This window comes from Bubalus bubalis, chromosome 8 (genome assembly GCF_019923935.1).
Source record: "Bubalus bubalis isolate 160015118507 breed Murrah chromosome 8, NDDB_SH_1, whole genome shotgun sequence".
In the NCBI taxonomy this organism is placed as follows: Eukaryota; Metazoa; Chordata; class Mammalia; order Artiodactyla; family Bovidae; genus Bubalus; species Bubalus bubalis.
The window spans coordinates 92,426,307-92,439,350 of record NC_059164.1 but is presented as its reverse complement, the minus strand read 5'-3'; the positions used below and the strand labels follow the sequence as shown (position 1 = coordinate 92,439,350).

Sequence of the window (13,044 nt, the reverse complement as noted above, 5' to 3'; positions counted from 1 at the left end):
TAATAGCATATGAATATACATGAGGCTAACAGATAGTAATGGTCCTTAGTTGAGATCCAGCCCCTTTTCACCATTTCTTATGGGAAAATTGATTTGGACAGGATCTTAGACTCTGCACACATTTAAAAGTCCACGTCCTTGCTTCAGCCGGCTTCCTCCTGGAAAGCAAAGCCAGCCAGCCGAGTGCTTGTGAAGGCCTCACTGACTCATCAGCCTGGAAGGCAGGCCCTCCCTGTGTCAACAGCCCCAGAGCAGGAGGGCAGGTGCTGGGGTAAAGAGAGCTAACTGGCAGGAGAAATACAGTCCAGTAGAACAGCATGGGAGCAACTGGTGCTGAAAAATAATAACTGAGTCTGTTTTTAATATTTATTAATCCAAAAATACATAAATGTCCCCTTTCTATCCCAGGTTCTTAGTTTCTCAAGGGAGGTAGCTGCCAGACTTAGTATCTGGTGTAATACTTAATCTCTCTCTGGATGTTGTAAGGAAATGAGGCTCAAACTGTGTGTGTGTGTGTGTGTGTGCACGCGCGCGCACTCAGTCGCTCAGTCATGTCTGACTGTGAAGCCATGGATTGTAGCCCAGCAGGCTCCTCTGTCCATGGGATTTTCCAGGCAAGAATACTGGAGGAGGCTGCCATTTCCTCCCCCAGGGGATCAATGCTAAAGCTAGGGAACTCCAAAGTCAGGCCCATGCCCTGCAGAGGACCTGCCAGGGAGGTCTGACCCCCAGCACTTGGCTTTTCTTGCCTGAAGAAGTGAGGCACCCACAAGAAGGGACTGCTCTGGGGCAACTCCCTCTGTACAACTAGGCCCCCTGAGTTGGCAGAGTTCCTTCCCTCCACACTGATGCTGATGGCCAAGTTCCCCCAGAGCCAGTCCAGGAGAGACATATGCAGGAAGACAGAGTCCTCAAAGCAAAACTGGCTTCCAGCTTCCCTCAGCTTCTGAGGAGAACCTGGAACTCAGGCCTCTTTTCCCTCTTCTTCTTGACCCAGATCCGATTCTGGAGACCCCAAGATAGGACCCTGCTGCTCATCAGGTGCCCCCAGGAACTTTTGCCCTCCACATCTCTGCACAGCCACCCAGGAAACCTGGGCCAGTCACCACCCACAGCCTCCTTACTGCATGCCAACTGGGTGCATGGGCCAGGGTCCCTGTGCAGCACTGAGGCCTGGCATGGCAGGGGTTTGGGCTACAGGCTGCAGATGCTGCTGGGACAGCCAGATGTGATGGAGCTCCTTGAACTGTTCCACCATGCGGTCTTTGAGGTCTGGGTTTGAGATCTGTAGCCGGATGCTATCAGCTGACCAAGAAAGCTCCCCCGAGAACATCTCCAGCAACATCCGGGCTGCTACGGGTACCACCTAAGCGGGTGAAGAGGAGACAGGATGGGGTGAACTGTCTGGATCGGCAGGGCTGTCCGATCGAGTTATGCATGAGGGGATCTACCAGAGGGCAGGTGGTAGTTCACATCCGCCAGAAGAAGGGGCACCAATTTCTACTTTGTAGAAAAGCAGCTTATGTGTGAGCAGTGCCGGTCCTCAATTAACTCTGATCGCTGAATTCACCCTACCCAGACAGCCCTGCCCCTCACCCTGGGGCAAGGGCCCAGGATTTCCCAATATTCAAAGCAGAGTTCAGGAGGTTGATGATGGGAGTATACCTGTACAGTGATGAGCTTCTTCTCCCGGGGTTTGCAGTCAGGCCACTCCTCCCCGAAGCAGAAGAAGATCTCAAATGGAGGTGGGGTGTTGGTCTGGCCCTTCTGGAATAGGATGAGCTCTGCATTGAGAGTAAGACCCTTAGTCAGAGGCGAACACCAGGCCCCTGGATGAAAAGAGACCCAGAGAAACATGAGGTGGGGCCCTCACCATTGAGGAAGTCCTCCAGGCTGAAGAGCTTGGTCTTGACCTCCCGTTGGATGGGGTTGGGGTGTGAGCCCTGGGCTGAGGCACAGGGCCCGCTCCAGAACACCTTGCATTGGCACAGGCGGATGGCATACAGATCCTGGCCTTGTAGCTGAAGGATGAGCCCACGGTCCAGGACGTCCAGCAGCTGGTTGGTATAAAAGCGCTGCTTCTCACTGGGGATGTCCTCCGGGCTGGGGAAGCGCACTTGCTCCAGGCTCACCGGGCCAAAGAGCTCCACCTGCTCCTGGGTGGCCTCCAGTTGGCTGTAGAAGAGCCGGCAGCCTTGAGGGTTGCTGATGGTGAGAGCCCGGGGTGGCCGTCCCCGGTACTGGAACTTGATTTCCAGGTCAGTCACTGCAGGACAGAGAGGCAAGCCCACCCCGCCCATGAGCCGCATGCCTCCCCATTCTGCCATCCACTGATCTCTCCCTCTCTGCCCTGCAGCCAGGCCATCATCAGTCCTCCCCACTTTCCTCCCAGCCAAGCAGGGACTGGTATGGGCATTTTTGTTCTTCTCTTCGTCATCCTCCACCCTCCTAGCTGCTCCTCCCTGCCCGCCCTCCCCCCCTCCCAACCTCCCGTGGGTTCTTACGAGGCAGCATGTGGGGGCTGATCAACAGGTCGGGCAGGAGGTGTTCGCCTGTGGGGGCCAGGCTGGTAGACAGGGGCCCAGGCTGCGGTTGCGAGCTCGGCAGGACCTCAGAAAACACCTCCCCAAAGTCAGCGGCATTGCCAGGAGCAGGGACCAGCAGGTTGGGGCCTGGAGCAGGGGCAGCCAACACCACAGGCGGCTGGAGAGTGGGTGGCCACTTGACATCCTCTTTGGGTAAAGAATAGGGTGCCATGGCAGGGCCGGGCTGCACTGCTTCTATAGAAGGTGGGAGTGGACAAAATTTTTATGTCACTTCTAGGAACTGCCTCCAGGCTCACCTACTCCCAGCCCTGGGCCATCCCCCAGCCTCCCTTCAGCCCCCTCCCAGGTACCTGTGGTCCCCGCAGCTCCTCCTTATACTAGACCCCCAACCACATCACCTCCCAGCCCCACCTGTGATGCTCAGGCCTGGTAACATCTTCTGGAGCTGAAGAGAAGACACAGGCAAAGGAGGAGCGAGGAGGCCAGAGAGAGAAGGAAGGACAGGTTATTAAACTGATCCAATGCTGAAGAATGAGACCCACAAGGCAACTCCCTGGTCTTCAGCTTAGGCGAGGCCAGACACTCAGGCCCAACTCTGCCATCCCAGGCATGTCAGTAGGCTCTTGGTACCCCAGTTTCTGCCTCTGCAGGTGGGAATACCTGCTAAGCCCCAACTACTGAGGCTGAGACCATGCGTGAGCATGTTTTCTACCAACAGAGTCCCAGGGAGGTTCAAGGTGGTGACTTTGTTCTTGTCCCCAGAATCCCAAGAGAAGAAACCCAGAGAAGGGCTGCAGAAATGGCAGCAGGCTCCAGAGGAATGGAACTGCCCAGTCCTGCAGTGGAGTGGGACAAGCAACCAGGCCTAGCGAGGCCCAGGGCAGCGGCACAGGCTGCCAAGCACGCCCCCAAGCTCACCTCTTCCTCTTCTTCTTCCTCAGCATTATCCTCACTGGGCTGTGACTCTGCAGAGGAAGACAGAAATGAAAGACCGGAAGGTAGTCAGCAGGGGAGAGGGAGGCTTCAGGGCTCCAGGTGGCTTCTCTCCTGCCCAGAGCTGCCCAAATACAGAGGGAAAGGCCACACAGCCACCAGCAATCACTGGGGACACCGCCCCTGACCCCACGGCGCTCCCCTCCCTGGGTCACCCGACCTACATTCACTGGGTCACCTGACCTACATTCACTGACGGAGCCAAGAACCAGGATCGGGTGAGGAAATCAAACCTGGCAGGGAGGGGCCTGGTCCATGCCAAGCCGCTCCTAGCCTCACCAGTGATCCACTCCTGGGAGCCCTGGGTTTCTGCCCAAGTGGCACGTCCCCAACCACTACACACTGGAGGGGCCCCAGGCCTCCATGCATAGCCCCCTAGATGGCCCACATACAGCCAGGCAGGATACCTGCGGGAGCCGGGCCATTGGAGCAGACCTCGTAGATCTTGTAGGGCTGAGGCGGCATGTCCCGGGGCCCGTCATAGATGAGGCGGAAGTCACGGCTCTTGTTCAGGGCACAGCGCAGGTTGGCCTTCCACTTGGCCGGATCGGCCTCGTCCACTCCCTCGGTGTACTTCCCCGTCTCCTTGGCCCAGGCCTAGGGCAGGAAGACAAGACAGACAACCACAGAGAACCTCTCCCCTCACCGAAGCCCAGCCCCTTCAGGCTGGGGGGAGTCACTGCTGTGAATGAGACCATCACACAGGCCGAGCCCAGCACCCATCTGCAAGGTGGGAGTTAGGAAGCCAGTCTCTTACGCCTCCAACAAGCTAGAGGAATTCTAGATGCTTTGAAAGGCATCATATTCACTAGTCTTAAGGTGGCTGCTGCTGCTGCTGCTAAGTCACTTCAGTCATGTCCGACTCTGTGCGACCCCATAGACTGCAGTCCACCAGGCTCCCCCGCCCCTGGGATTCTCCAGGCAAGAACACTGGAGTGGGTTGCCATTTCCTTCTCCAATGATGAAAGTGAAAAGTGAAAGCTAAGCCGCTCAGTTGTGTCCAACTCACAGTGACCCCAGGGACTGCAGCACCAGGCTCCTCCGTCCGTGGGATTTTCTAGGCAAGAGTACTGGAGTGGGGTTCCATTGCCTTCTCCGTCTTAAGGTGGCAAACAGGTATAATCTCTAAGGAGGATGGGATAACATGGTGGATAAGAGGGGTCTGGAGAAGAACTGGGTTTGGATCGGAATCTTCCACCGCCACCTGTGTGCCAGGGCCACGTCACTTTGCCTCTCTTTGTTTTGGTCTCCCCATCACAGCACCTGCCTCACAGTGTGGTGGTGAAGACTCAGGCTTAATGCCCATAAAGCTCTCTGAACTGTGTCTCCCCTTGGGATGGACTCTGTACACTTGGGCTGTTGGTATTATGATGATAATGATTTTTTTGTGGAGGGGGAGGGCCTCACCATGTGGCTTGCGGGATCTCAGGTCCCTGACCAGAGATTGAGTCGGGCCATGGCAGTGAAAGCACTGGAGTCCTAGCCACTAGATCACCAAGGAACTCCCAGTACTGTTATTTTGGAAGGTAATTTGGTTGATCTCAGGATTACACATTTCCATCCTTTAACCCAGTAATTTGACTTCTGGGAATTTATCCGACAGATAAAGATGCATCCACACAAAAGCTTGTGCATATAAGCTTATTCATTGCAGCTCTGTTTCTAAAAGAAAAAGACCCTCAATTATCTAAATGTCCATCAATGGGGGCTGGTTAAATTATGGCCAACCCATAAAATGGAATATTGGGCAACAAGAAAAAAAAAAAGGAGGAAGTTTTTTATATACTGACATGTTGTAATCTTCAAAAAATGAGGTGCAGAAGAAGATGTAAACATCTACCATTTTTGTCAAAAGTAGGGGAAAGGATCGGAGAAGGCAATGGCACCCCACTCCAGTACTCTTGCCTGGAAAATCCCATGGACGGAGGAGCCTGGTAGACTGCAATCCATGGGGTCACTAAGAGTTGGACATGACTGAGCAATTTCACTTTCACTTTTTTCACTTTCATGCATTGGAAAAGGAAATGGCAACCCACTCGAGTGTTCTTGCCTGGAGAACCCCAGGAATGGGGGAGCCTGATGGGCTGCCATCTATGGGGTCGCACAGAGTCAGACACTACTGAAGTGACTTAGCAGCAGCAGCAGGGGAAAGGATAGGCACATATTTGCTTGCCTATGTACAAAAATCCCTCAGGAAGGATAAACAAGAAACTGAGAATATGAACTGTCCCAAAGGAGGAGGTTGGATGTCTGGGAGACTGTCTCCCATTTGGGAGACTTTTTGCATTTTACACTTTTTTAAATGTTGAATTATGTGACCGTGTTACTTATTCAAAAATGAGAAATGAATTTGAAAGGAACCTTGAAAAGACAAACACTAAGTGCAAAAACTAAGCAACACATGGCCAAAACTTTAAAAATAAGCATTCTCTTCAACCCAGAAGAACTCTAGGAACTAATCCCAAAGAAAACCATTTGAGATGTGCCAAGGATAAGAGTTTAGAGGGTGTCCATGGCAGTGTGGTCTTCAACATGGAGACACTGAAAGCAACCTAAGGTGTCCCAAATCTGGCATTTGGTGACTAAAGTGTGCTCCCTGCTCCAATGGAACATTCAGTGGCATTTAAATGTGGCATTTGTTGGAATGGGAACGCCGGTCCTGATGTTGGGTGGAAAATGCAGGTTACAAAATAGAATCTATAGCTTGATTCCGTCTTTTGCACTTCATATACACATGGAGAAAACTGATAATACAAGCAAAAAATATTCATAGTATTAAGATTATGGGGGAATTCTGTGGTCCTTTAAGCGCATATGTACACCAAATGTGCATCCTGGACAGGCGCTCACGTGTAATGAAAAAGTACAACGAGGAAGAGGAGGAGGAGTTACCCGAAGGTCTCCTGGGGCCCCTCAGTCCTCACCTTGCTCCGGGGATCGGATTAGAAAGGTTGCCCAGTGGTGATGCCTGCAGCCCCTTAGCCCCGGCCTGGGGTCGCTGGCCACAAGGCAGCTGGAAGAGTGGCCAGTCTGATGTAGGGGGGAGCCCTCTTCTAGGGAAGGGCCTTCAGAGGCCCAGGGCTTACCTTGAAGATGGTGTTATCTCCATCATGGCTAGGGCCGTGCCGCGTGGCATGACGCCAGGGGATGTAAAACAATTTCTTTTCCCCATTGACCCACTGAAGCCCTGGGTACTGGCAGCTGTTGACCTGGGCCACCAGCCAGGGCTTCAGCCGCACGCGCCGGGGCGGAAGCAGGGTGGCGGGGGCCGGCTGGTTCATGGCACAGGTGTCTGCCAGAGAGAGCAGGGGGCAGTTAGTACACATTAGAGGGCCGAGCCATGGCCCGTAGGACTCCCCCTTCCTCCCAGCACAGGAGGCCAGAGTCGTTCCAGCCTGTCCAGATGCTTAAGTCAGTTTTCCTCTCTAAGCATCAGCTTTCCTGTCACAAGGTCCCTGAGTCTGGGCTTTGTGTTTGAGGGAAAGGAAGGAGGGGTACACAGCTGCAGTGGACACTGTGGGTGTCCCACCCAGACGTCCTGTGCCCAGCGGGGCAGCAGTTCCCCAGCTGCTGTGAGTCCAAGCGCAGCACGGAGCTGCCCATTGCCGGAGAACTGCCCTCAGCTGCCCCACTCCAGGGCCAGGCCACCCCACCACTCTGTGGGGGAGAGCCCACAGTCAGTGAAACACTCAGGGACAAAGGGCTGGTCCCCTTGCTTCAGATGGAGCAAATGTGCGCTCCAGGGTCCCCACAGGTTCTAGCTGAAGCCAGTATCCGGCTGAGCCCACATCCTTGCTTAGCTTTCTTCTTGCTTCTCCTGTTCCCCTCCCTCTCCCTCACCAAACCAACTTCCAAGAAACTCTGCTAAGACAAGGCAGAACCTGTGAGTCAGGAAGGGGTTTCCACACCCAGTCCTCAGAGCTTCCTTCCTTCCTTGGTTTCCCTCAGGGATGAAGCTTCCCACCCTTCTCCGACCTGGATATCTTGAAAGAAATCCCATGAGCCAACTCCATCTACCGCCTGAATTGCTGGCAAGGACAGTGGCCACCAAACTTAGAACTTCTGCTTTTCAAGGCAGCAATTTCCTAGACTCTGGTTCCTCCACCAACCATGCATTCATTCAGCAGCACCTTATGTTTGCTGTGGGACCCACACAGATAGGGTCCCCACCAGAGGGAGTGCCACCCCCCACCCCAGGCCACAGACTTGCCTCCCAAGTCAGAGGCCAGCTGGCCACAGGGAATCCCTGCCTCCTCCACTCCACCTGCCAGCTCCACTCCCCTCCAGACCCTGGACTGAAACTTCTCTTGAGCCCGCTTTCACTCTGCTCCACTCCTGCATGGTTTCTCCCCTGCACTTGCCCCTCACCTGTGAGCCCAGGGTCAGCGACAGAAGGGACGGAGCCAGCATAGCCCCCCGTCCCGAGACTCAGAGAAGACTCTGTCGATGGGCAAGGAAGGAACAAAGGGCTGAGCCACACGGTGAGAAATGAGGCTGCCTCCCACCCTGGGCCCTAGGTTTCTGAGCACATGTGAGTTAGGTGGGCGTGTACTTGTGTGTGTAAGAGGACACACGCTGCGCAGGCACCATGCTCCTCTCCCACCGCCTTGGTCCACCCGTCCCCTCTAGAAGATGCTGCACAAGTGACGGAGAGGGAGTGGTGGCCATGACGGTGGTGTAGGGATGGGGTGGGCCAGGGTCTTTCTCAGAAGTCATGCTTCCTGGAACAAGCGTGCCAACACTAGCCCTCCGGGCTGGGTCCCGCAACACTCACAGCTCCCTCTCCAGAGCGCCATGGGCTGCCCTGGACTCTCCTCCACTGAGACAAGTGGGGCTCCTATTCCGCCCGCCACAGCCTCCCCCACCCAGACGTCTTGCTTACTTTCCAGGTCAGGGGGCAACCTCTTCAAGGGCAGGAGTGCCTCCGGTTCTTTCTTCCTCACCACTCGCCCCTCCTGGGCGTCTGCATTTACTGGACCAAAGTAGGACCTAAGGAAGGCCAGCCAGATGTTGGAAGCGTCCGTCCTCCAGCTGTTTATCACCCCACCTCCACCCCACTGCCACCCCAACCAACCCTGCCCTCCCCAGGATCCTCCTCCGACTCAAAGGTGAGACCAGACCCAAGAGGGAAGCTGTGAGCACTGTGAGGCAGTGAGGGTCTAAGGTGGGCAGGCTTGTCTGGGAAGGGATGACTGAAGGAAATGAGGTATCTGGGTGGCTGATGTAAACACTCAGTGGGGTGGGGATGAGAAATACCCCCGTGTGGCAGAAAGACTAGGGTTCAAGTCAAGACCAAGACAGCCTCCCCTGCGACAGACTACATCCCTGCTGAAGAACCTTCTGACAGCTAAAGCCACCCAATCACATGCTGGACTGTTGCTGGGAGCAAAGGCTTCTGGGAGTACACAAGTCTTGGTGGGCTTCCTGGCCTACACTGGGATACACACACACACACACACACACACACACATCATCATCATCATCATCCAGGCCTGCTTCAGAATGTCCCCTGAAATTCCCTGCCCAGCACCTTTCTGGGTTGTAACGGCTAAGTGCCACCTCCACGCTGCTAAGGATTCTTGTCTGTGGGCCTCTCCCCAGAGCAGTGCCCAGCACTGGGCTGGGACAGAGAGGATGGGAGAGCATCCGGCCCTGCCCCCAGGTCTCAGAAGATGGGTGGCTCGGTTCCCCTTTCTGCACTAGCCTCCACCCAGCCCTAGGGGAAATGAAAGTGGCCAGACCGGACAACTCGGAAACCTGACTCACTATGAGCTGGGGGAGGGAAGGGATGTGGAGAAAATCACATTTGGGTCCCCCCGACCAAATGCTCCATCACTCATCCTGTAGCCCATCCCCCAACCCTCAAGCCCGCTGGCAGTCATCGTCCATTGTGTGATTCACAGCATTGGAGAGCTTCATCCAATTTGTGTCTGTAGCATCCCCATGCCTCCCAAAGGCCTGGGTCCTAGAACAGACGGGCGACAGTCACAGCAGCAGGCCATTCTGGCTGCGAGAAGGTGGACCGAGGAAAGTTCTGTTGACAGAGGGCAAGGCAAGCTTCCTTGATGACCCCCACACATGGTCAGGCCTGCAGCTGTGCCAGAGGTGGTGAACTGGGAGGCCAGGAAGGTCGATTTCTCTGCCCAGGGCCAGGAGGAAGTCAGGGCAAGGCCTGCCGCACTGCTCTACAACACAAACCACTGACCTCTTGGCAGTAAGGTGCAGCCCCTTCTAGCAGCACAGGGAAGGACTCTGGAGAGGGCCTCCCACCTAAAGCCTGGCCATGGCCAAGAGAGGGTCAGCCCAGCATGCCACACAGGGAGCTTCAGCCACAGGTTTCCCTGCATCCAGGGGCATCAGGACCAGGCTCAGCATCAGCTCCCCAAGGAGGCTGCTTCCTGCCTGGAGATGGACTTAGACCTGATGCAAGCTATCCCAGTGCCAGGAGTTCTGAATTTCAGTGCCTTTGCGCTCCATCCCTACTTCCATCCTGATAGAAGCAGTCACTCAGATTCCCAGGGGGTCCCAGAAGCACAGCCCTGAGAAAGTCCATTCTACATCCCTCCCCCACAAGGAAAGCGGCTCACGAGGTAAAGAATCTGCCTGCACTACTTTGCTCTAGAATACCAGGTTCTAACTCTGGGTGGGGAAGATCCCCTGGAGGAGGGCATGGCAACCCACTCCAGTATTCTTGCCTGGAGAATCCCCTGGACAGAGGAGCCTGGTGGGCTACAGTCTATGGGGTCGCAAAGAGTCGGACACAACTGAGCAACTATACACACACACACACACCCCTCGTGGCTGCTGAGAGGAGGACTTGACTTCCCATCAGGATGCAGGCTGGTCAGGGGGTCTGCCCTGATTCCTCAACAGCTGTGCAGGTTTGCAACCCCCAAACTAGCCTTGTGGATTAGAACCCTGAAAGATGGAGGAAAGCCGGATGAGCATACATCAGCTTCCATGGAAACATCAAAGGAGGAGTGGCCTGCTGAGGACCTGTTAATGTTAAGTCGCTTCAGTCATGTCCAACTCTGTGTGACCCCATAGACGGCAGCCCACCAGGCTCCACCGTCCCTGGGATTCTCCAGGCAAGAATACTGGAGTGGGTTGCCATTTCCTTCTCCAATGCATGAAAGAGAAAAGTGAAAGTGAAGTCACTCAGTCGTGTCCGACTCTTAGCGACCCCATGGACTGCAGCCCACCAGGCTCCTCTGTCCATGGATTTTCCAGGCAAGAGTACTGGAGTGGGATGCCATTGCCTTCTCCGGCTGAGGACCTGAGGAAGGCCCTATTATAGGGGAAGGGGCAGCCCAGGAGCATCTCTGGAGGTACACAGGCCCCACAACTCCTGAACTCCCAGGAGCCAGCCACAAGGGAAGCCTGAACACTGTGGGTACCAGGGACCCTCTAGGGGAGGAGGCTCTGCAGCCCCCAGAACTGCGCGATCAGCAAGCCCTTGCACCTCCTGAATTTGATTCAGACGTTTCCCGCAAACTCCACACCAAACTCCTGGAGAAGGCATGGGTGCCCTGCGTCCATCGAGACTTTAAGCCCCTCCCCCTCCGGGGGAGACGAGTTGAGACTCCAGGGCGGCAGATGCGGGCAGAAAGACGCTTCCCTTGGCTTCCTCTGGGGGCACGGTGGGGTAAGACCAAGGCGCAGGGCGGGGAAACCCCAGGGTTAAAAAAAGGGTGGTTTCCCAAGTCTTCCCTTGAGTTGCTGGTAGCCCCAGTACCCAATCCTATAACCCTGCTCTGGCCGGGCTGCCTCTCCCGGAGACTCTAGCTTTCTCCATCGACGCTGCCCTCGTCCTTATTGGTCCTGGTCACTCATCCCCGCTCTGGGCGCGCAGGGAGCCCCAACTCGGCTCTGCTCTCAAGATCGTCCCCGCAGGCGCCGCCCGGGGCGGCTTGGCCGCGCCTCCTGGCCCAACCCACTGAACTACCCCTACTCCCTCCCCGGCCCTGAGCTCTGGTTTAGGGTCTGCCTCTCCGACCGCTCCTCAGGGTGGAGGGGCCCCCGCCCTCATCCCCGCTCTGATGGGCGCAGGGTGGCGGCGAAGCCAGGGAAGTCCCCTCCGCCCCAGCTCCCCAGGGCCAGATCCGGTGCCTCCGGGGCCACAGAGACAACTGCGCGCCCGGGCCGCGCAGGTGTTCACCGTCTCCTATCCCACAACACTGTCACACTGGTCTCGCTTTCCCTCCACTTTTAGATTCTCGATTGTTTCCTTCTGATGTTCGGGGGAAGGCTGTAGAGGAAACTAGTCTACGAAGTATCTCGTCCGTGGTTCTTCTCGCTCAGGAGGGTTAGCACCTTCTTTTCCCCGCTGCAAGTAAAAGGACAGCCGGCGCCTCGCCTGACACCATCTTCCTACCCACTCTCTGCCCTAATTCTTGCCGTTGGCCTTAAGATCCAGGGAGAGATGAACCTCTTAAACCTCATTCTGTTACTGGAAAGGATGAGGGGAGGGCTGCCCGGGGAAGGCGGATCGGAGCGTACAGAATTCTAGGGGAAATCGGGGCTTTCCCTCCATGGCCCCAGGCGGGCGCTGCCCATCCACCGCGAAGGCGAGAGGAAGGGAGAGAAGCCGGAGAGCTGGCGCCCCTGGCATCCGTGCGGACTCCGCCGCCCGCGCCTCCGGGCTCCTCGGGTGCCTTCTGGACCAAGGCTGCTGGTGCGGGGCACCGCACTCTGATCAAGAAATAGGAGCATCTTGGAGGCCCCCACAACGGCGGGGCGCGCCCTGCCTTGGGCGTTCCCCACCCTGAGCTCGGGCACCTGGAAGAGCCGGACGCTGACCCCTCCCGCGCGCCCGCCCCGCTTCAGTCCCCAGCCCGCCGCCGGCAGGTGCCCCGCGGGCGCGGAGAGGAGCGCGCGGCTGCCTGGACCTACCTGTCTGCTGTGCGCCCGCGTGGCTGCGCCCGGGAGCCCCGGCCAGGCGGTGGGGCCGAGCTGCGCTGTCCTGGAGCCGCGCTGTCCTGGAGCCGCGCGGGTCCGCCCGCCAGCTCGCCACTTCCGCATCACCCGCCCCCGCCCCTGGGCCGCGGCTGCCCAGCCTCCGTGCGCTGGCAGCGCCCCGCCCTGCCCCGCAGAGCCACCCTGGGGTCCCCACGCAGACTCAGCGACCGAGGGACGGGGCTGAGCCCCGGGCCAGATTGGTTCCCCTGCAGCCCAGGGCCTGGCGGAGACGCGCGGCAGCGCAGTGGCCTGGACGGACTGCTGGGCTCCTTGAGAAATCTGGAGGCGCAAGAGTCGTTCGACAACCTCAGCCCCCCACCCTACCCTGCCATAGTGATCGGCTGGGCCCGGGAACTCTCTAGCCTGTCCCTCCGGGAGCTCTAGATCGTGCGGACACTGGCGATCAACCGAGCCATGTACGAGCATGGTGGGGGTACTAGTCGCCCCTGGCCTTCGCCCCACGCGCCCGCGAACCCTTCCGAGGGTCGCCCAGTAACCAGCCACTGGCATCCAGACTCAGACACTCGCTCCACGAGGTGCCTACAGA

General features: G+C 56.9%; 1 protein-coding gene across 3 annotated transcripts; it reads right to left on the bottom strand.

The window, feature by feature from the left end:
- Positions 1 to 352: 352 nt before the first annotated feature.
- IRF5 (interferon regulatory factor 5) lies at positions 353 to 12,587 on the bottom strand. Of its 3 annotated transcripts, none has more exons than XM_006074375.4 (10): positions 12,432 to 12,587; positions 8,422 to 8,528; positions 6,626 to 6,831; positions 3,947 to 4,136; positions 3,465 to 3,511; positions 2,958 to 2,991; positions 2,505 to 2,780; positions 1,874 to 2,266; positions 1,666 to 1,784; positions 353 to 1,366 (listed from the first exon to the last, which is right to left on the bottom strand). In XM_006074375.4, the coding sequence occupies exons 3-10, from the start codon at positions 6,818 to 6,820 to the stop codon at positions 1,121 to 1,123; spliced, it is 1,500 nt and encodes a 499-aa protein (XP_006074437.2). In that variant the 5' UTR covers positions 6,821 to 6,831; positions 8,422 to 8,528; positions 12,432 to 12,587; the 3' UTR covers positions 353 to 1,120. The 3 variants fall into 3 exon arrangements, with proteins under 3 accessions (XP_006074437.2, XP_045022391.1, XP_006074438.2); XM_045166456.1 differs by lacking the exon at positions 12,432 to 12,587 and adding an exon at positions 9,070 to 9,272; XM_006074376.4 differs by lacking the exon at positions 8,422 to 8,528 and having other exon boundaries at positions 12,432 to 12,554.
- Positions 12,588 to 13,044: the final 457 nt, after the last annotated feature.